Here is a 24873-nt window from a genome sequence, read left to right on the forward strand (position 1 = left end):
CTGCTTTTGAAACCTCACATTCTGTGATATTTGAATATTTTAGTCATGTTTTGTATAAAAACTAGCTTAAAAGGGAAGAAGAATATAAACATGAACAAGGGGTAGATATAAAAAATCAGGGAGTATTATGGCCACAATTTCAATCACTTTCTGTCATTGCAATGAATGACGTAAGGGGGCGCCACTGACTCCCATCATGTCATTTCTTTTTTTAAATGTTGATTTTTTTTTTTTTTAACAAGCCACTTACTTATTTTTAAATGATCAGCATGTCATCTTTTATGTGACATTGTTATTCAAATAAAGATGACAAAAAAGAAAACTATGGTAGTGACAACATGCAGGAACATAACTGACGTAAAACAAGTAAAAAGGAAGTGACGTTGTCTTTGCACACGCGTGCATTGATCATGTCTTCCTGAACCGACCGTGCAGGGATTCTAAAACTGTGGTACGTGTACCGCTAGTGGTACGCAGGCATCACCTAGTGGTACGCCAAATGTTATTTCATTATTTAAGTACAGTGTTTTATTTTCCTACATGCAAACACAGTGTTACTGTTCAAACTGTGTGTAATGTTAGAGTAACTAAAAATATTAAATATACTTGTTACATAACGTGTCTTCATTGTTTTTAATGAATAATTAAGGCCTACTACGCTACTGTATTTTAATGCTGTTCATGATGGTGGTACCTGGAGATCCAAGTATTTTCTGAGGTGGTACTTGGTGAAAAAAGTTTGACAACTACTGACGTAGTGACATTGTAAACTACATTGGCAGACACCATTTTGTTATACTCAATACATCGCGCTTCCAACTTTTATCTTAGCTCAGGAATGCATGGGGGAAGGAAGGCTTGGAGATAAGCGGGAAACTCTTAGTTAGGAAAAGTAAACACACTCTAAGTAAGGCCAGACATTAGTCTGAATATGATGCATCTAGCAAAGTGAGACAGGCAGAAGAAACAAAGCAATACAGCAGAAACACGTCAGAAAAATACTTAAAGATGAATCTTAAACCAAAACAAGAACCACAAAAATGTTGATTTTTGCTATTACATCATCAGTAAGCCAACCTTTTGTCCAGGAATCACAGGATATAGATTCACAATACAAGCACCATGTTTGCACCAAAACACACACACACACACACACACACACACACACACACACACACACACACACACACACACGTACACACACACACACACACACACACACACACACACACACACACACACACACACACACACACACACACACACACACACACACCCACACACACACACACACACACACACACGTACACACACACACACACACACACACACACACACACACACACACACACACACACACACACACACACACACACGTACACGTGGCACAATAACACATAGTAACATAAATCAAAGCTAGAACAAAATAAGTGTCATGACCTGTCATAGTAGATCAGACCTTGTTGTGGTTTGTGTTGTAATGTTCATGATTGCTGCTCACATGCTTAGTATGTATTACACGTGACACATCCTCCTGCTGCAACGTGACATTCATGCATGACATCACTCCCGGAGAGGCAGGAATAAAGTAAATATTGCATGTTTTCATTTAGGACAAACACAAAGATTTTAACTTGGATTAGTGGTTTGAAAATAGTAACTCTTTACTTGTTACTGAAAAAGGAGGTCATATCAGAGCATTGCGTTACTAAGTAACACGTTACCAGCATCACTGGTTGTGCCCCAGTATCAGGGGCGGACTAATCCACAGTCCTAGGAGAACTTTATTCAAAGTACTAGAACAAGACTGCAGTTCCTGTGAGGAGCCAGGTCACATGTATACTTCCATTTGATGTCATCGACCCTTGTCTGAAAGTTGGACCATGAAAATTGCTGAATGTCATCGTATCAAATAGGACACAGATGGTGCTATATGTCTTTTACACAGTGTCAGTCACTTTACAACTTTGGGGCCCAGTTGCTCACCAAAATACTGACCCCCCCCACTTGGTTACAACTTCTTCACAACTCCCCAAGATAGGAGACACTCAGCATCAATCAATCAATCAATCAATGTTTATTTATATAGCCCTAAATCACAAGTGTCTCAAAGGGCTGTACAAGCCACAACGACATCCTCGGTACAGAGCCCACATACGGGCAAGGAAAACTCACAACCCAGTGGGACGTCAATGTGAATGACTATGAGAAACCTTGGAGAGGACCGCATATGCATTTACCGGGAGGGCATTCCATAGTACTGGAGCCCGAATAGAAAACGCTCTATAGCCCGCAGACTTTTTTTGGGCTCTGGGAATCACTAATAAGCCGGAGTTCTTTGAACGCAGATTTCTTGCCGGGACATATGGTACAATACAATCGGCAAGATAGGCAGGAGCTTGACCGTGTAGTATTTTATACGTAAGTAGTAAAACCTTAAAGTCGCATCTTAGGTGCACAGGAAGCCAGTGCAAGTGAGCCAGTATAGGCGTAATATGATCAAACTTTCTTGTTTTTGTCAAAAGTCTAGCAGCCGCATTTTGTACCAACTGTAATCTATTAATGCTAGACATAGGGAGGCCCGAAAATAAAAAGTTACAGTAATCGAGACGAGATGTAACGAACGCATGAATAATGATCTCAGCGTCGCTAGTGGACAAAATGGAGCGAATTTTAGCGATATTACGGAGATGAAAGAAGGCCGTTTTAGTAACACTCTTAATGTGTGACTCAAACGAGAGAGTTGGGTCGAAGATAATACCCAGATTCTTTACCGAGTCACCTTGTGTAATTGTTTGGTTGTCAAATGTTAAGGTGGTATTATTAAATAGATGTCGGTGTTGAGCAGGACCGATAATCAGCATGTCACCTAGCGGCAGCATGTAAATACTAAAGAGTGCAGGGCCAAGAACCGAACCCTGGGGAACTCCGCACGTTACCTTGACATAGTCCGAGGTCACATTGTTATGGGAGACGCACTGCATCCTGTCAGTAAGATAAGAGTTAAACCAAGACAAGGCTAAGTCTGACATCCCAATACGCGTTTTGATACGCTCTAATAAAATATTATGATCAACAGTATCGAAAGCGGCGCTAAGATCAAGAAGCAGCAACATAGATGACGCATCAGAATCCATCGTTAGCAATAGATCATTAGTCATTTTTGCGAGGGCTGTCTCCGTAGAGTGATTTGCCCTGAAACCGGATTGAAAAGGTTCACAGAGATTGTTAGACGCTAAGTGTTCATTTAGCTGCTGTGCTACAATTTTTTCGAGGATTTTCGAGATAAACGGAAGGTGGGACACCGGCCGGTAGTTTACCAGGAGATCAGGATCGAGGTTAGGTCTTTTGAGTAGAGGATGAATAACCGCTTTTCTGAATGCTAGGGGAACAGTGCCAGAGGAAAGTGATAAGTTTATAATATTTAACACTGATGGACCTAATAAAACAAAAAGCTCCTTGATAAGTTTCCCAGGAATTGGGTCAAGTAAACATGTTGTTTGTTTTGTCCCATTTACACATTTTAACAATTCCTCTAATGTTATTTCATCAAAGAGAGAGACTATTTTGGAGGGCAGTGTCCGCCGTATATACAGTCGTATCTGTGTTAATAGAACCCAGTTGTAGCTGAGATGCATTGTCTTTAATCTCTTTTCTAATGACTTCAATTTTCTTAATAAAGAAATTCATAAAGTCATCTGCCGAGTGGGTGGAGCTACTGGGAGGAGTCCCTTGTTGGGTTAGCGATGCTACTGTACTAAACAAAAATTTAGGATCATTTTTGTTGAGGTGGATGAGATTTGAGTAATGTTTAGCTTTAACTGAGGTAAGCATGCGTTTATAAGTTATTAAACTATCACTCCATGCTTGATGGAAAACCTCAAGTTTAGTCGCACGCCATTTGCGTTCCAGCTTTCTACATGATAATTTCTGGGCTTTAGTTTCTTCTGTAAACCATGGGGTATGCCTTTTAGGGGCCCTTTTTAGCTTTAGCGGTGCTACACTATCAATGGTGTTGCGTAGGGCGTCGTTAAAGTTGTTAGTGAGGTTATCAATAGAGCCCACATAATTTGGGAATAGTGCCATTACCGAAGGCAGTAGGTCAGTAAGAGTCGTCGTTGTGGCAGCATTAATGTTGCGGCTACGATAGTAGTTATTATTATTAGTTTGTTGACACTGAGTCAGAACTTCGAATTTTATAAGGTAATGATCGGACATTACTTTAGTGTACGGGAGTATCGTAACTTTAGAGGTGGTGACACCCCTGACAAGCACTATAGCTATCGTATTACCGTTGCGATGCGTGGGTTCAGTTATTTGTGTAAGACCACAGCTATCAATTATAGTCTGGAGCGCGACGCATGGAGGGTCCGATGGGGTATTCATATGGATATTAAAGTCCCCCATTATGATTATATTGTCGGCGTGCGTCACTAGATCAGCAACAAACTCTGAGAATTCACTGATGAAGTCCGAATAGGGCCCAGGGGGGCGGTAGATAACAGCCAGGTGGAGAGGCAGAAGTGTGACAAACCTCAAAGTGAGCACCTCAAACGAGTTATATTTATTATTTAGGTTAGGTGTAAGATTGTAGTTTTCATTGTATATTAGTGCGACACCCCCTTCCCCTTTTAAGAGGACGGGCAGCATGTGCATTGGTATAGTTAGGAGGAGATGCCTCATTTAGCGCAAAAAAATCGTCTGGTTTGAGCCAGGTCTCGGCGAGACCAACGACGTCAAGTTTGTTGTCTCTAATGACTTCATTAACTAACAACGTTTTGGAAGATAATGATCTTATGTTTAAAAAGCCCATATTATAGGTAGTGGGCTGTTTTGAGGATTGTTTGTTGAAATTATCCGAAGTAGCAATATTAATAATGTTGCGTTTATTATGCGTAGTGCACTTTAAATAGTTTCGACCATATCTAGGAATTGATACGACGGGAATTTGCCGATTGTTTGCTAGATATTGCGATAAACTGAACGCATCATAGTTAGCCACCTCAGTAGATTGCATGTCTGCCTCTGACACGGTCACAAAAGAAAAAACATTATGTGAGTTGTGTTTTATTCTAAGAGAATTGCTATGTGTGCAGGGATTATCCAGCCTGGCGCCGGCTAGTTCTAGTTTAAATGGATTCTTACCCGGACACTCCACTCTTCTTTGGTTAGCTTTTCCCTTTGTTGTTAGCCCCGCTCGGCATCCCCGCTTCTGCTTCCGCTCACACCGCTTACGTCGCCTCCATTGGCGGTCCCCGCTAGTACTTGACTCCGCTGCTACAAAGGCCGCTCGATGTAGCCCGCAAAGTATTCCCATGCTAGCGAGGAGGTCCACCGTACATGCATCTTTCAGTCTATAACGCCCCGATCCATCCACATCCAGAATTGTCTGTCGGTCGTATGTGATCACAGAGTGTTCACGCTTTGAGCCAGCCATGAAATTGACAGAAATGACGGGTGTTTTTTGCCAAATCGCTCTACACTCCCAAGAGCGTCTTCAAGCTGCTGCATATCAATGCGCCGCCATCTCGTTATATATATATATATATATATATATATATATATATATATATATATATATATATATATATATATATATATATATATATATATATATATATATATACACACACACACACACACACACACACACACACAATCATATAAGCATATTTAAGTCAAGTTAATAAGTCTTACACAGCAGAAGTGTGACAGAAGTCATGTGGTCTAGTGGTTAAAGTGTCCGCCCTGAGACTGGAAAGTCATGAGTTCAAACCCCAGCCGAGTCATACCAAAAACTATAAAAATGGGAGCCATTTCCTCCCTGCTTGGCAGTCAGCATCAAGGGTTGGAATTGGGTGTTAAATCACCAAAAATGATTCCCGGGTGCGGCACCGCTGCTGCTCACTGCTCCCCTCACCTCCCAGGGGGTGAACAAGGAGATGGGTCAAACGCAGAGGACAAATTTCACCACACCGTGTATGTGTGTGTGTGTGTGTGTGACTATCATTGGTACTTTAACTTTACTGAGCCAAAAGTTGCGTTACTACAAGCGAGTGTCATTATTCAGGGTTGCAGCACCCGGAGGAGGTCAGGTCAAAAGATGAGGCACTCCTCCCTTGGAGAAGCCAAACCTTCAGTTGTATATTCCTACCCCCTGTCTGCGTGTGTGTGCTGGGTCAGGAGTGTACATCCTGACCATAAAAGGGGGGTTTGTGTGTAAGTGGCTGAAAAACAACAGATGCTGATCATATCTTAGATGTTTACATCCAGCTAAACATTTAGTCCAGGGGTGTCAAACTCATTTTAGATGGGGGGCCACATGGAGAAAAATCTACTCCCAAGTGGGCCGGACTGGTAAAATCACGGCACGATAACTTCAAAACAAAGACAACTTCAGTGTCATGATCCGTTACCCGGGTCATGGCATGATTTATGTTTGGTAGTTTTTCTGTTTTAGTCTGTTCCCTAGGTGCACCCTTTCCTTGTTTTCTGTTGGTTTCCATGGGCACTGATTCTCCTCACCTGTCTTAGTTTAGCAATTAGTGTTCCCACCAGGTGTTTTGGTTCATCACTCCCCTTTATAGTTTCCTGTCACCCAGCAGTAGTTGCTGGGTCAATGTTTGCTATAGGCAACAGTTACGTTCTCCTGGTTTTTTCTCCTCGCTGTAGTGATTTTTGTACCTACTAGCTTTCTTCGTTTTTTCACCCTTGGTGACATTTTGGTTTTGTTTGGCTCCACGCTTGCTAGCGTCCTCAGTTTTGTATTTTTGTCCTGCGTTTAATTTATTAAAAGACTTCATCTTACCTCCACGCTACTCCTGCTTGTCTTCTGCCTTGGAAGGAACGCAACCAGCGCAGCTAACATTCAGATTGTTTTATTTGTTTAAAAATAGAACAAGCACATTCTGAAAATGTACAAATCATAATGTTGTTGGGGGTTTTTTTACACTTAAATGTTGCAATTAATAGTATTCTACTTTTATTTGTCCTTATTTATACTTTCTGAATAAATAATGTGATAATGTTCATCAGTCAACTCATTGGTGTTCATTTTCAATCTATATCTAAAATTAAAGCTGCAAGCAGCGTTGGTTGGGCCCGCATATTTGGCTGGTCCTAGTCCTAAGTGTCCAAAAACTGTTGTCTACTGTTAGTCCTAAGTGTCCTAATACTTTTGTCCAGTGTTAGTCCTTAGTGTCCCAATACTTTTGTCTAGGTGTCCCAATACCTTTGTCTACTGTTAGTCCTTAGTGTCCCAATACTTTTGTCCATTGTTAGTCCTTAGTGTCCCAATACTTTAGTCCAGTGTAAGTCCTTAGTGTCCCAAACATTTTGTCCAGTGTTAGTCCTTAGTGTCCCAATACTTTTGTCTAGGTGTCCCAATACTTTTGTCTAGTGTTAGTCCTTAGTGTCCCAATACTTTTTTCCAGTGTTAGTCCTTAGTGTCCCAATACTTTAGTCCAGTGTAAGTCTTAAGTGTCCCAATACTTTTGTCTAGGTGTCCCAATACTTTTGTCTAGTGTTAGTCCTTAGTGTCCCAATACTTTTGTCCAGTGTTAGTCCTCAGTGTCCCAATACTTTAGTCCAGTGTTAGTCCTTAGTTTCTCAATACTTTAGTCCAGTGTAAGTCCTAAGTGTCCCAATACTTTTGTCCAGTGTAAGTCCTTAGTGTCCCAATACTTTTGTCTAGGTGTCCCAATACTTTTGTCTAGTGTTAGACCTTAGTGTCCCAATACTTTTGTCCAGTGTTAGTCCTTAGTGTCCCAATACTTTAGTCCAGTGTAAGTCCTAAGTGTCCCAATACTTTTGTCTAGGTTTCCCAATACGTTTGTGTTGTTAGTCCTTAGTGTCCCAATACTTTTGTCCAGTGTTAGTCCTTAGTGTCCCAATACTTTAGTCCAGTGTAAGTCCTAAGTGTCCCAATACTTTTGTCTAGGTGTCCCAATACGTTTGTGTTGTTAGTCCTTAGTGTCCCAATACTTTTGTCCAGTGTTAGTCCTTAGTGTCCCAATACTTTAGTCCAGTGTAAGTCCTAAGTGTCCCAATACTTTTGTCCAGTGTTAGGCTCTGAATTTGCTCATTGCTATTTTTATGTTTTTGTGCATTACTTGTTGCCGTCATCATTAAAGGAACAGGTTACTCATCAGTTACTCAGTACTTGAGTAGTTTTTTCACAACATACTTTTTACTTTTACTCAAGTAAATATTTGGGTGACTACTCCTTACTTTTACTTGAGTAATAATTCTCTAAAGTAACAGTACTCTTACTTGAGTACAATTTCTGTCTACTCTACCCACCTCTGCTAAAATGGAGACAGGATGTTATCTGTCTGCTAAGCCAGTGCTTTTAACCACTGTGCCTTTTTTAAATACATTTTATTAGTAGGCAGGTTTGAGTCCCTTTCCTCACATCATTTAGACTGTTTTATTACTCCACCGACAGTACTGCTGTCACTTTTTGGTGTGGGTTTTATACCACACGTAATATTTGTGTACGGTAGAATATTGGACACACTAGTCCAGGGGTCGGCAACCCGCATGCGGCTCTTTGATCACTCTGATGCGGCTCAGCTGTTGAACATCATTAATGAGAATTTAATTAAAATGTATTTGATTTTAGTTCATTCATTTTCAAAATGTAATTCTATGTTGTCATTCAGATGGTCAATAAAATAACGGCGAAAGGTTGAAATCACCGTCAGTTTGGTTGGTTACTGGACGAGCTGGAAAGCACATAGTCTGATCTCCTGTTGCACAACAAAGTCTGGTGGCTGTCCAGAGGCGAGATGCTGAAACGCTTTGGAAGAAGTGAAAAGCTTTCTGGGCAGCAAAGGGCTCACATATCCTGTGTTGGAACAGCCAGAGTGGCTGGAAAAGCTCCACTTCATGGTAGACATGACACGCTAAACACAGCTCTTCAGGGGAAAGGACACACAGCCCTGCACATGTTGGAGGAGGTAAGTTGACAGTGCTTGCCAGAGATTTACAGAAAGGTACAATGTCACACTTCCCCAGTTTGAGTGAGTTCCAAAAAGCTCACATTGTGAATTTAGAGTATTTACATTCAATGCAAACATGGTTTGGGAAAGGATTCAGTGAGTTCAGAGAGGAAAAAAACACATGATCCTTCCCTGTCACTCCATCCATCCCTGTTGAATATGACAGCATTTCCAGGTGTCAGTCCACCTGATCTTGAGATGGAACTGGCTGACAAAGACATGTGGCTGTCCAAGTTAACAGTTGAATATGACAGCATTTCCAGGTGTCAGTCCACCTGATCTTGAGATGGAACTGGCTGACAAAGACATGTGTCTGTCCAAATTAACAGCGGACCTTCACGCCAGAAGGTCGTTCTTGCTCAGAGTCACAAATGGTGTGATATTGAAAACCTCCCCAAACCAGACAAACTTGTGTTCAAAACTTGGAACGCTCTCCCCGACTTTTATGTGAACATGAAAAAGTATGCACTTGGAGTCCTGTCGATGTTTGGATCCACATATGTATGTGAGCAGGTGTGAACTTTATTCCAAACACGCCTCACAGATGAGAGCCACCTGGTGTGTGTGTGACAATCATTGCTACTTCAACTTCAACTTACAATCCAGTGTGAAGATAAAGGTGACGTCATACTGGAGACACTGAAATCTCATTGACCAAGTATGATCAATATTTTAATTTCCTATCATTTTGCATATATTCACATGTTTGAATTGTTCAGTGAAATAGACATGTTATTATTCAGGCTGGCAGCTGACTGCACGGCGCCAGTAAAAGGATGACGGCACAGAGAGAGGACGGCATTTTTGCTTCTCTGCCAGTGGATCATTTAAGTTTGATGTTTTGTTTTTTCATTTCTACAAGGAGGACTTAAATAGACATGAAGTATTTTACTTAACCTTCAACCCGACGTCTTTTACGGAGTTAAAAACGTTTTGTTGCATGCAGAAATTTTATTTCATTTTCTCTGCAGTCGTTCATTGATTCCATAAATGTAACCCATAATAGTTTGTTTATACATAGCACAAAGCAAAACAAAACTTTGTATGCAGTGTTATTTCATTTTACATTTCAAAAGAGTTTTGTGGCTCCCATTGTTTTCTTTCATTTATGAAACGGGTCAAAATGGCTCTTTGAGTGGTAAAGGTTGCCGACCCCTGGACTAGACCAACAAGCTCTGACTTGTGATTTTGCAAGAATCTCAATAAATGTGACATGTTGATAGGGAACACAATCTAAAACTAGGTTAGTAGATTACACTTTTACCACTAATTTAAAGGTATGGCTATTTTCATGCAAAAAAGAACTATGGGTTACAAGCTCTGTCCTAAAACAATTAGAGCTCGAAAATTGAGGTATCACTGCATTTTTTAAAATTATTTTCATTGATCCCTTGATTGTGTGCAGTTTGGAAAATGGAGCTGAGGGTTCAAAATCACTGTTAAGGGCTTGTCCGGGAATTGAACCCAGGACCTCTCGCACCCTAAGCGAGAATCATACCACTAGACCAACAAGCCCCGAAAAATCAAGTTTCATCAAAAATGTTCATGAATTGTGAGATTTTAACAGGGAAATCATTCTAAAACTGGGTTAGTATATTGCACTGTTACCACTAATTTAAAGGTATGGCTATTTTCATGCAAAAAATTACTAAGGGTTACAAGCTCTTTCGTAAAAAATTAGAGCTCATAAATTGAGGTCCCACTGTATTTGATTTTATACATTTTCATTGATCCCTTGAGTGTGTGCATTTTAGAAAATTGAGCTATGAGTTCAAAAGCACCGTTAAGGGCTTGTCTGGGAATTAAACCCAGGACCTCTCGCCAGGGGCGCCGCTAGGGATTTTGGGCCCCATGAAAAGAATCTTTACTGGGCCCCCAACACAGCGGCAACATTTTTGATGCTATTTTACATACAATTATGCATTTTAATGGTATTTTTGACTATCATTACCATATTTTTGAAAGAAGAACAGCATCACAGTTTTATAAGTATTATAATTTCATCATCATTAGGGGCCTCTCTGGGCCCCCCTCCATCATGGGCCCCTAGAATCCGTCTCCTTTACCCCCCCCCCCCCCCCTTATCGGCGCCCCTGCCTCTCGCACCCTAAGCGAGAATCATACGACTAGACCAACAAGCCCGAAAACTATCATTTTAGATAAAAATCTCATGAATTGTGAGATTTTAACAGGGAAATCATTCTGAAACTGGGTTAGTATATTGCACTTTTACCACTAATTTAAAGGTATGGCTATTTCCCTGCTAAAAAGAACTAAGGGTTACAAGCTCTAGGACCTCTTGCACCCTAAGTGAGAATCATACGACTCGACCAACATGCACCGCAAAAACATGTTTCAACAAAAAGTCTTACGAATTGTGAGATTTTAACAGGGAAATCATTCTGAAACTGGGTTAGTATATTGCACTTTTACCACTAATTTAAAGGTATGGCTATTTTCCTGCAAAAAAGAACTAAGGGTTACAAGCTCTGTCCTAAAACAATTAGAGCTTGTAAAGTGAGCTACCACTGTATTTGATTTTATACATTTTCATTGATCCCTTGAGTGTGTGCAGTTTGGAAAATTAAACTAAGAGTTTTAAATCACTGTTAAGGGCTTGTCCAGGAATTGAACCCGGGACCTCTCGCACCCAAAGCGAGAATCCTATCACTAGATCAACAAGCCCTATGGCAAATGCTACCAAATTCTCAAAAAAGTTTATATTTTATCTGGGGAGACAACCTGTAACTGCACTTTTATTAACAACAATTTTGATTCAGTCCAGTTTTCATGCATAAATGAACAAGAGCTTTTTCAGTAATTGAACCCCAGACCTCAGGCGAGAATCATACGACTAGACCAACAAGCTCTGACTTGTGATTTTGCAAGAATCTCAATAAATGTGACATGTTGATAGGGAACACAATCTAAAACTAGGTTAGTATATTACACTTTTACCACTAATTTAAAGGTATGGCTATTTTCATGTAAAAAAGCACTAAGTGTTACATCCTCTGTCCTAAAACAATTAGAGCTAGAAAATTGAGGTCCCACTGCATTTTTTTAAATTATTTTCATTGATCCCTTGAGTGTGTGCAGTTTGGAAAATTGAGCTGAGGGTTCAAAATCACTGTTAAGGGCTTGTCCGGGAATTGAACCCGAGACTTCTCGCACCCTAAGCGAGAATCATACCACTAGACCAATGTTAAATGTTACCAAATTCTCAAAAAAATTACATTGAGTTTCATTCCAACCGTTACATTTATTCATACCACAATACACACATACACACATATATATATATATATATATATATATATATATATATATATATATATATATATATATATATATATATATATATATATATATATATATATATATATATATATATATATACACACACTACCGTTCAAAAGTTTGGGGTCACCCAAACAATTTTGTGTTTGAGCCTTCATTTCTAAGGACAAGAATAGACTGTGGAGTTTCAGATGAATGTTCTCTTTTTCTGGCCATTTTGAGCGTTTAATTGACCCCACAAATGTGATGCTCCAGAAAGTCAATCTGCTCAAAGGAAGGTCAGTTTTGTAGCTTCTGTAACGAGCTAAAGTGTTTTCAGATGTGTGAACATGATTGCACAAGGGTTTTCTAATCATCAATTAGCCTTCTGAGCCAATGAGCAAACACATTGTACCATTAGAACACTGGAGTGATAGTTGCTGGAAATGGGCCTCTATACACCTATGTAGATATTGCACCAAAAAGCAGACATTTGCAGCTAGAATAGTCATTTACCACATTAGCAATGTATAGAGTGTATTTCTTTAAAGTTAAGACTAGTTTAAAGTTATCTTCTTTGAAAAGTACAGTGCTTTTCCTTCAAAAATAACCACATTTACATGTGACCCCAAACTTTTGAACGGTAGTGTACATTCTTATTAAACATGCTGTGTTTTTAAACTACATTTAGCACAATCACTGTTTAAGTGTTTTTACATCCCTGCAGCTTCCATGACTGTTACACACTTGTGTTTACTCACCTGATACTTAAACCTGAACATAATATCACACACAGTGCAACTAAACGGTTTCTCTCCAGTGTGAGTTCTCATGTGTGTGGTCATGTAGTCTTTTCTGGAGAAACTCTTCTTACAAACCGAGCAAATAAAAGGTTTCTCACCTGTGTGTGTTCTCATGTGTAATATCATTTTCTTCTTAGTGCTGAATCTTTTAGCACAAGCTGAGCAAGAAAAGGGTTTCTCTCCAGTGTGTGTTCTCATGTGTGTGGTCATGTCACCCTTTCTGGAGAAACTCTTCTTACAAACAGAGCAAGTAAAAGGTTTCTCTCCAGTGTGTGTTCTCATGTGTGTGGTCATGTTACACTTTGTGGAGTAACTCTTCTTACAAACAGAGCAAGTAAAAGGTTTCTCTCCAGTATGTATTCTCATGTGTCTTGTAAAATCCCTCTTCAGTCTAAATGATTTCCCACATTGAGAGCAGTCAAAGTGTTTGTTGTTAGTGTGATGTCTCGTATCACCTTTAGAGTCATTTTGACTCGCCAAAGGTTTTTGGATGTGGTCACTGTGATCAGAAGAGTGTGACATCATGTGGTCCATGTCTGACAGTGGAGCAAAGATGCTGTCTGGTTCTGACGTCATATCTTCACAATGCTCTCCATCAGCTTCTGTGATGTGTTGACTTACAAGCTCCGCCCCTCTGTTCTCCTCACTTTGACTGTGATGAAGCTGTAAGGACTGAGCTTCATCTTCATCATGAAGCTGCTCCTCTTTAATGTGGGAGGGGGCCTGTAGCTCCTTCTGTCCCACACTGGTGTGCCACTCCTCTTCATGACTCCCCGCTGACACCTGCTGGACGTCTGCAGAACAAATGAGGTGTTACTGTATTTTACTTTGCAGACAACAATCAAATATGGTGATGATTGAATAATAGTTAGTTAGTTAAATGGATATGCAGTCACGGGTGGCAGATGTGGGGTCCTAGTCCTTGTTTGTTTACACGGACGTCCTCGCAAGACTCAAAGTTGAATGATAAAATGCAACCTTACCCGCATGATTTATCTGTGAGAGTCTTGATACTATTTGACTTGACCCAGCCACACACAAATAAATTGTAGCCATCCATGCCTTTTTAAGCTTTCATCTCCTTTGTGGTGTAGAATGACGTCTGGAACTCAAGATAGTTCCACATGTCTGGGAACGCCACCGACGGATAATCCTTGATATTACTCAACAAATCTTTAGGGATCTATTCCGTTTCTGAGTTGGATTTTTTTTGCTCGTATCTGCTTTTCGCAGGAAGATCTAGGCCGTTTGTGTACTCAGAGAGTTGCTAGCTGCACAACAGCCATCTTGGCTTGGTTGACCACCACTTTTTTCACTTCCTAGAAGAAGTCACGTGACTGAATACAATGATATATTATTGAAGTATGTTGAACAGGTGGGGAAACAATCTGAGTATGTAACTGAGTTAAAATACAAACTTCTTCCCTCATGTCATGTTAATAAAATATTTTTATTGAGCAAAATATAATTGTTCATTTTAAAGAAAGCTCCAGATATACACATCAAAGCCATTCATACATTCTCATCTTGCAACTTGTTTCTATTTATAAATTCATGCAGAGGCTTTCAACACAATGATGTTGATGTCAAATAGAAAATAGATCAATCACTCATTTCAAAAAGGTGTCATCTCCCAATTGTTCTGGACTTTTCCCACTCTTATAAAACACAAACAAATGTAAAAGAAACAATGTTGTTAATCATCATGACGACAATGTCAAATCAAATTCACAAATCAAGAGAGTAATAAAATAATTTAGTGAGCAATATACAAGCTGTTGATTCTTTTTGAATGGACTTTTAGGTGACATGATAAGGTAAAAAGATGTCAACAAAGCTGCTCACAAGTTGAGGTTTGAAAACAGCATCCAGTAGTTCTTCTAGACCTTTGTTCTCCTCCTTTGTCCTAGAAAGTTCCTCCTCGTACTCTGCTATGGTTCTTTCCAACACTCCAAATATTTCTTCAACAGTAACATTTAGTCGCTGCTCCATCAACATTCTCAACTTTTGGACCAGACACATTTTTTCCCTTTGAGTGCAAAAAGAGATGAGATGAAGACGTTGTTTCAACACCTAGTGATGGGTCGTTGGCGAACGATCCGGCTTTAAAAGATCCTGCTCTTTGAAGTAGCAGCTCTTTGATATCAAAGAACCTATGACTAATTCTTCCTTTAGTTTAACGGCAGCTTGCAGCAATGACATGAAAGGTGCATACTGCCATCTACTGCCATCTACTGTATGTCACATGGGCTATATTCATGTACTTGCACTGCAACAACTAATACTGGATCCATCCATTACATCCATCCATTTTCTACCGCTTATTCCCTTCGGAGTCGCGGGGGGTGCTGGAGCCTATCTCAGCTACAATCGGGCGGAAGGCGGGGTACACCCTGGACAAGTCGCCACCTCATCACAGGGCCAACACAGATAGACAGACAACATTCACACTCACATTCACACACTAGGGACCATTTAGTGTTGCCAATCAACCTATCCCCAGGTGCATGTCTTTGGAGGTGGGAGGGGCCTATCCCCAGGTGCATGTCTTTGGAGGGGGGAGGGGCCTATCCTCAGGTGCATGTCTTTGGAGGTGGGAGGGGCCTATCCCCAGGTGCATGTCTTTGGAGGTGGGAGGGGCCTATCCTCAGGTGCATGTCTTTGGAGGTGGGAGGGGCCTATCCCCAGGTGCATGTCTTTGGAGGTGGGAGGAAGCCGGAGTACCCGGAGGGAACCCACACAGTCACGGGGAGAACATGCAAACTCCACACAGAAAGATCCCGAGCCCGGGATTGAACCCAGGACTACTCAGGACCTTCGTATTGTGAGGCAGACGCACTAACCCCTCTGCCACTGTGCTGCCCTTAATATATATATATATATATATATATATATATATATATATATATATATATATATATATATATATAAACCGTATTTTCCGCACCATAAGGCGCCCCGTGTTGTAAGCCGCACCTTCAATGAATGGCATATTTCAAAACTTTGTTTACCTATTAGCCGCCCCGTGTTATTAGCCGCACCTATGCTGCGCTAAAGGAAATGTAAAAAAAACAGTCAGATAGGTCAGTCAAACTTTAATAATATATTACAAACCAGCGTTCTAACAACTCTGTTCACTCCCAAAATGTAATGTGCAAATGTGCAATCACAAAAATAGTAACACTCAAAATAGTGCAGAGCAATAGCAACATCAATAACTCAACGTTGCTCGAACATTGTCACACAACACACAAAATAAACATTTAAAGCTCACTTTCTGAAGTTATTACTCATCCACAAATCCCTCAAATTCTTCTTCAGTGTGCTTCACTTGTTTTTTGACACCATCGATGATGTGGACGCGCATGCAGCCGTAGATCAACAGGAACGGAGCTGCGTGAAAAAAGTCACCCGGTGTCTTCGCGTAAACGTCTATCAACCACTCGCTCATCTTTTCTTCATCCATCCATCGCTTCGAGTTAGCTTTTATGATGACGCCGGCTGGAAAGTTCTCTTTTGGCAAAGTCTTCCTTTTGAATATCATCATGGGTGGAAGTTTCTGGCCGTTAGCATGGCAAGCTAGAACCACAGTGAAGGACGACTTTTCATTCCCTGTGGTGCGAATATTCACCGTACGTGTTCCCGTTGTATCCACAGTGCGGTTCACAGGAATATCAAAAGTCAGTGGAACCTTGTACGCGTGTCTCTTAGTAGGAGACATTTTGTGGTCTTTACAGAAACACACAAATGAAATGAAACGTAATATCCGTGCACTGCTTCTTCTACGGGGGCGGGTGCTCACCTTGGCGGTTGCTTACAGTAGAAGAAGAAGCGCTTCCTCTTCTATGGGGGCGGTTGCTTATCGTAGAAGAAGAAGCGCTTCCTCTTCTATGGGGGCGGTTGCTTACCGCAGAAGAAGAAGCGCTTCCTCTTTTACGGGGAAAAAAGATGGCGGCTGTTTACCGTAGTTGCGAGACCTAAACTTTATGAAAATAAATATTAATATTAATCCATATATAAGGCGCACCGGGTTATTAGCCGCACTGTCTGCTTTTGAGAAAAATTTTGGTTTTTAGGTGCGGCTTATGATGCGGAAAATACGGCATATATATATATATATATATATATATATATATATATATATATATATATATATATATATATATATATATATATATATATATATATATATATATATATGTATATATATATATATATATATATATATATATATATATATATATATATATATATATATATATATATGTATATATATATGTATATATATATATATATATATATATATGTATATATATATGTATATATGTATATATATATGTATATATGTATATATATATGTATATATGTATATATATATATATATATATATATATATATATATATATATATATATATATATATATATATATATATATATATACACTACCGTTCAAAAGTTTGGGGTCACATGTAAATGTCCTTATTTTTGAAGGAAAAGCACTGTACTTTTCAATGACGATAACTTTAAACTAGTCTTAACTTGAAAGAAATACACTCTATACATTGCTAATGTGGTAAATGACTATTCTAGCTGCAAATGTCTGCTTTTTGGTGCGATATCTACATAGGTGTATAGAGGCCCATTTCCAGCAACTATCACTCCAGTGTTCTAATGGTACAATGTGTTTGCTCATTGGCTCAGAAGGCTAATTGATGATTAGAAAACCCTTGTGCAATCATGTTCACACATCTGAAAACACTTTAGCTCGTTACAGAAGCTACAAAACTGACCTTCCTTTGAGCAGATTGACTTTCTGAAGCATCACATTTGTGGGGCCAATTAAACGCTCAAAATGGCCAGAAAAAGAGAACATTCATCTGAAACTCCACAGTCTATTCTTGTTCTTAGAAATGAAGGCTATTCCACTAAATTGTTTGGGTGACCCCAAACTTTTGAACGGTAGTGTATATATATATATATATATATATATATATATATATATATATATATATATATATATATATATATATATATATATATATATATATATATATATATTAAGATTAAGATTAAAGTACCAATGATTGTCACACACACACAATGTCATCCAGTATTAGATTTTACAGTGTAAGTACATATATATATATATATATATATACATATATATATATATATATATATACATATATATATATATATATATATATATATATATATATATATATATATATATATTAAGATTAAGATTAAAGTACCAATGATTGTCACACACACACAATGTCATCCAGTATTAGATTTTACAGTGTAAGTACATATATATATATATATATATATATATATATATATATATATATATATATATATATATATATATATATATATATATATATATATATATATATATATATATATATATAAAAAACAACTAATACTGGATGACATTAAAAGCAATGCTTTGTCCTTACTTACTTTTTGTCAAATTGTAACTCTATCAAAACAAAATACCAGTCATTTTGGGCTTAACTTTGTATTTCATTTACTCTTTCTGAGCTGCCTTAACTTGGAGAAAAGTCATTTTAGAAGTTTAGAAACAAGTTTCAAACTTTGCAAATGCACAGATTAGTGCAAGAAGGAACAGCTAAGTATGCTAAAGCTACACATGGAGGAGACAGGAAGTGATGATAAGTGCTAATTTAGCTCAGGTTGTAAAGTAGCAAAACAAGATAAGACTAAGTTCTAACCCAAGGCCAGCGGGCCAAATGTGGCCAGCCAAGTCATTTAGTGTGGCCTGCGATGGCTTAAGATGTTTAGTCTTTTACTCAACTCTTATTTTGAAAGTTATTCTTCCAGTTTTGCTTATATTCGGTAACTTATTTTCCCCTCTCCGTCTTTCAACTGCTGCACACTGCACAAGCCTTTAATCCTAGACATCATTAATGAATAGAGTGCTACTGACAAGCTGTGGGGCCGCCATCTTGAACAGGTCAACATCTCCACTTGCTGACGGGCACAATGAAGTGTTGGTGCATTTCATCTATCATATCATTTTCTAAATACTAAACTGCACAAAGGGAACATTAAATACCTGGGAATCAATATTTCCTCCACATTGTCAGATCTGAATGGCTTGAATTACTCCCCAATCTTCAAATGGATTGAGGATGATCTGGCGCGTTGGAAGACACTGCCCATCTCACTTATGGGAAGGGTTTCTACCGTGAAAATGATGGTCTTGCCTAGGGTTAATTATCTCTTTTCAATGATTCCAACCAAACCTTCTCAAATCTGGTTTAAATCACTAGACTCACACATCAATCAGTTTCTTTGGAAGAGTAAACCAGCACGAATCAGCCTTAAAACTTTACAAAAAAACAAAGAATACGGGGGTCTAGAACTACCAAACTTTTCCTATTACTTCTTTGCAAATAAACTACAATATATATTAAAATGGATCAATCCCACTTTATTAGATGTGCGAGAACCTATCATTAGCCTTAGAGATTCCTATACCCATCCCCCGCACTCTGCCTGTTGGGTGATCTCTCCACAACTGATCTTGATACAAACAAAACATACCTCCTTATCAACGCATTAGGCATCGCCAAGAAAACTATTCTCATGAATTGGAAATCAAAAAATAATTTATGTATAAACCTTTACAAAAACATTTTATTAGATTATGTAGTTATGGAAAGAATGTCTGCTGAATCAAAACAACAACTGACAGAATTACGATCTCTTTGGACACCGCTAATTAATTTCCTGACCTGACTCCCATGGGTGCCAGGGCTGGGGCTCTGCTCCGTGGGTGGGTGGTCCTGAGTGCCGGGGGAACGTGTGCCGCGGGGTCTGGTGGGTCTGGGGTGTGTTCCCTGGTTCCGGCCTGGCGGGCCGATCCTTGGGTGGTCTAGCGGTCGTGGGTGCCTGGGCGGGGGTTGGGGTGCGGGTGGCCGCCTTGGGTCGGGTGGGGGGCTGACCCTCTCGTGGGTGGTTGGACGGGTCGTTTAGCCCGGGGGGCTTTCCGCTGTCAGGCGGGGGTCAGCTTGTGCCCCTCTGGCCTCGGGTCTCCTTGGGCTTCCTCCTTACCCTGAGGCGCGGGGCGGGGTCTGCCCTGGGGCGCCCTGCGCTGCGGCTGTGCGGGCCCGTCTGGTGCCGGGTTGGGAGGGGGGCCGCTTGCCTCCCTTGTTGGGGCCCCGGCGGTGCTGCCCAACTGCCCTGCGGAAGTTCCCCTCCTGTGTTTTTCTACGCCCTTATGTATTTATTAGTTTTTTTTAATTATCTATTTTATATATGTTTTATTCTGTTAAATTATATGTGTGTATATATGGGTGCGCATGTATGTGTGTGTGTACGTTTGTATATATCCATCCATCCATTTTACACCGCTTACTCTCTTCGGGGACGCAGGGGGCACTGGAGCCTATCTCAGCTACAATCGGGCAGAAGGCGGCGTACACCCTGGACAAGTCCCCACCTCATCACAGGGCCAACACAGATAGACAACTTTCACACACTAGGGACCATTTAGTGTTGCCAATCAACCTATCCCCAGGTGCATGTCTTTGGAGGTGGGAGGGGCCTATCCCCAGGTGCATGTCTTTGGAGGTGGGAGGAAGCCGGAGTACCCGGAGGGAACCCACACAGTCACGGGGAGGACATGCAGACTCCACACAGAAAGATCCAGAGCCCGGGATTGAACCCAGGACTACTCAAGACCTTCGTATTGTGAGGCAGACGCACTAACCCCTCTGCCATGGTGAAATCTGTGTGTATGTATGTAGGTACGTATATATGTGTCGCTGCCCCGGTGTGCATTGCTGATCGCAGCACCGGGTCTGCTGAGGCGCCATGGAATACCAGCTGTGGGCGCGGGGCTGGGGGGGCCTGGACGTGCGGGATGGGTTGCGGGGTTTGGTGGCGCTGGGCACTGTTGGCGACTAGGCCTCTTGTTTGTTTATTTAATATTATGTGTTTTATATGTGTGTATATATATATATATATATATATATATATATATATATATATATATATATATATATATATATATATATATATATATATATATATATATATATATATATATATATATATTATATATATATATGTTTTAAAAACATGTATGTATGTTTTAAAAACAACCAAAAATTGTAGGCGACTTTATTTGTATTTATTATAAGATATTGTTATTTGGTTATTTTTTAATAAACAATGTGTCCAATGTAATCAGAGTCTAGTCTATTGCCCCCCCAGGCTGTGGTGGCAACGATGAGGTGGAGACGTGATGGTGGCGACAGGCCAAGTTACACTGTTCCTTACACCCACCTTACACCTGCGCCTAATGTACGGAATAATTCTGGTTGTGCTTACCGACCTCGAAGCAATTTTTTATGGTACATGGTGTAATGATAAGTGTGACCAGTAGATGGTAGTCACACATAAAAGATATGTGTCGACTGCAATATGACGCCAGTAAATAACACTAAAACTTTAAAGGCCTACTGAAAGCCACTACTACCGACCACGCAGTCTGATAGTTTGTATATCAATGATGAAATCTTAACATTGCAACACATGCCAATACGGCCGGGTTAACTTATAAAGTGTAATTTTAAATCTCCCGGGAAACTTCCGCTTGAAAACGTTGCGGTATGATGACGTATGCGCGTGACGTCACGAGGTCAAGGGAAGTGTTTGGACCCAATTTAAATAGCTCTGTTTTCTTCGACAAAATTCCACAGTATTCTGGACATCTGTGTTGGTGAATCTTTTGCAATTTGTTTAATGGACAATGGAGACTGTAAATAAGAAAGTTGTAGGTGTGATCGGTGTATTAGCGGCTGGCTGTAGCAACACCAACACCAGGAGGTTGTGTTGTGTTTTGAGCAGGATAGCAGACGCACTACGGTGAGTACAGCTTTGGCTTCCAAACATTTGATCGCTTGCCCGTACGTGCGTGTCGATATGTGCATGTCACGTACGTAACTTTGGGGAAATATATGTTTCTTGCCGACTCTGATGGCGGCCGGGGTGTCGTCGAAAGCTACAACGCCCGCCGCCGTCGCCGCCGCCGTCGCCGCCGCAGCTAAGTTAGCTTCTATTTTTTAGCTTCGCCAAGCTGAAAATTATTAACTGTGTATTTACATGTTCATGGTTTAATAGTATTGTTGATCTTCTGTCTATCCTTCCAGTCAGGGTTTTTTTAATTTTGTTTCTATCTTCTATCATTTTAGCCTGATGCTATCACGTTAGCTCTGTAGCTAAAGTGTTTCGTCGATGTATTGTCGTGGAGATAAAAGTCACTGTGAATGTCCATTTCGCGTTCTCGACTCTCATTTTCAAGAGGATATAGTATCCCAGGTGGTTTAAAATACAAATCCGTGATCCACAATAGAAAAAGGAGAGAGTGTGAAATCCAATGAGCCAGCTTGTACCTAAGTTACGGTCAGAGCAAAAAAAGATACACCCCGCACTACACTGTAGTCCTTCACTCTAAAGTTCTTCATCCACGAATCTTTCATCTTCGCTCAAATTAATGGGGTAATCGTCGCTTTCTCGGTCCGAATGTCTCTCGCTCCATTGTAAACAACGGGGAATTGTGAGGAATCCGTCTTGTGACGTCATGCTACTTCCGGTAGGAGCAAGGGTTGTTTTCATCAGATACCAAAAGTTGCGATCTTTATCGTCGTTGTTCTCTACTAAATCCTTTCAGCAAAAATATGGCAATATCGCGAAATGATCAAGTATGACACATAGAATGGATATGCTATCCCCGTTTAAATAAAAAAAATTCATTTCAGTAGGCCTTTAAATGTTCCATTGAAAATAAAGAACATTACACACGGCACTCAAAAATCTGTCAAAATGTTTTAGTTCGACTTTGAAGCCGCACCATTTGATGGATTGTCGACCCATTACGGCTACCGTAATCAGAGATACAAGTATTACTAGGGTGTGTGTATAAGGACCGCAACATGGCACCCATTAGCAGACATTATCTGGCGTTTTGTTTCACAATATTAGCAAAACCAATGTTTCTTACCTTCTGGTACCTGCTGATGTGTATTTGGGATCTGCATAAGTCCTGAAAATTTGCGCATATCCGCCATTGTAGTGTGTGCCGATTCCATAGTCTATCTAAGCTTCTTCTTTTTCTTTATCTTCTTGTTATGTGACATTCATCCTCCGCTGTTGCCATTTCTAATATAAAGTAGTGTAAAGTTCTTACTTATATCTGTCACTAAACTCACCATGAAAGCACTAAAACATACCAGTGTAGTGACTTTACATTATTCACCCAAGGAACTTTGGTTATTAGAGTTCCGGTCGGACAGTTTTTCACGTGACACATTTCGGGTGTGTTGATGCACTAGTGAGCCACGGATGAGGAGATGCTGCTCCGTTATTGATTGAAGTAAAGTCTGAATGTCATTAAAACAGTTAGCTCCATCTTTTGACACTTCTTCCACTCCCGTCCTTGCACGCTACACCGCTACAACAAAGATGACGGGGAGAAGACGCTGTCCAAGGTGAGCCAAGTGAATAAGACCGCCCACAAAACAACACATCCTGAAGTGACCGCCAGAAAGTGGCTTGAAGATGATGTGTAAAACATCATCTATGCAACATTTTGAGCAAAGAACCACCATTACATGTTATGTAGACCACAAGGAAGTCTTTTACATTTTAATGCGCCTTATCATCCGGTGCACCTTTTGTATGAAAATAGACCTGACTAGACCGGTGCGCCCTATGGCCCAGAAAATACGGTACACCGGTCCCGGCCTACAATTACATTAATACATTAATGCCTCTGGACATCGTATTTAATGCTTTTTAATACCATTTAAGGCCTTAATTAAGAAAAAGTCCATTTAATGACTTTTAATGCTTTTTAATGACCCACGGAAACCCTTAAACAAAATGTGGACCGATCCATACAAAAATCGACAGTACCAATACCAAGTATAATATCAGTATAAGGTTGATACAGTGGTTTGATCGATATTTTGTATTATATATATTTTGTTGATTTTGTTATTGTTTACAAACTCAGGAAATAAGTTTTTGGACACAGGAAGACTTTAAAGGCACAAACCAAATGATTTCATTCAGAGCCATATTTAAATATTACATTGATATTCTAACACCACCATCCTGTGTTTGTGTCTGATTATGATTGCGAACAAACATTTTATCATTCAATGACCTTGAAAAATGTAAATATCAGTATCCACATTGGTATGACCGATACTGCCCCTGTAACTACTTGGTACTGGATCGATAACTACATTAGTAGTATCAGCCAAAACTAAAGTATCAAACAACAAAACAAGTGATTATTACATTGTAACAAAACAAGTGAATAAGTGAATATTACATTGGAACAAAACAAGTGAATAAGTGAATATTACATTTGAACAGACGTGTAGATAGAAACATGTTACATCAGAAAGTTCCTAAATAAAAATATTGTTGATGGAATTATTGAGACATTTCTCGGATGTATTTACGATTTTTACGAGATTTTGATAGAATTTAATACATTCTGAGGCCAGCGTGGCTCGGTTGGTAGGGCGGCCGTGCCAGCAACTTGACGGTTCCAGGTTCGATCCTAGTCACTGCCGTTGTGTCCTTGGGCAAGGTACTTTACCCACCTGCTCCCAGTGCCACCCACACTGGTTTAAATGTAACTTAGATAATGGTTTCACTATGTGAAGTGCTCTGAGTCACTAGAGAGCTAAATAAATATACTTCACTTCACCTATAAAGAACACATATATTTTTCTTT

At 39.9% G+C, this 24873-nt stretch overlaps 2 protein-coding genes and 2 non-coding genes across 8 annotated transcripts in view; all 4 read right to left on the reverse strand.

Annotated features, from left to right (window-relative positions):
- Positions 1-24873, reverse strand: part of LOC133636328 (gastrula zinc finger protein XlCGF57.1-like) — a 346899-nt gene that overhangs the window by 309800 nt on the left and 12226 nt on the right. The window lies entirely within an intron of this gene.
- Positions 10446-10517, reverse strand: trnap-agg (transfer RNA proline (anticodon AGG)). The gene has a single exon. It is a non-coding gene; the product is annotated as a tRNA-Pro (tRNA).
- trnap-ugg (transfer RNA proline (anticodon UGG)) lies at positions 11616-11687 on the reverse strand. Its single transcript has one exon. It is a non-coding gene; the product is annotated as a tRNA-Pro (tRNA).
- On the reverse strand, positions 12415-15103 carry LOC133636347 (gastrula zinc finger protein XlCGF7.1-like). 2 transcript variants are annotated; one of them, XM_062030317.1, is made up of 2 exons: positions 14930-15103; positions 12415-13878 (listed from the first exon to the last, which is right to left on the reverse strand). In XM_062030317.1, exons 1-2 carry the CDS (start codon positions 15080-15082, stop codon positions 13702-13704), a joined length of 330 nt encoding a protein of 109 aa, XP_061886301.1. In that variant the 5' UTR covers positions 15083-15103; the 3' UTR covers positions 12415-13701. The 2 variants fall into 2 exon arrangements, with proteins under 2 accessions (XP_061886301.1, XP_061886300.1); XM_062030316.1 differs by having other exon boundaries at positions 14971-15080.

This window comes from Entelurus aequoreus, linkage group LG20 (assembly GCF_033978785.1).
Source record: "Entelurus aequoreus isolate RoL-2023_Sb linkage group LG20, RoL_Eaeq_v1.1, whole genome shotgun sequence".
Lineage (NCBI taxonomy): Eukaryota > Metazoa > Chordata > Actinopteri > Syngnathiformes > Syngnathidae > Entelurus > Entelurus aequoreus.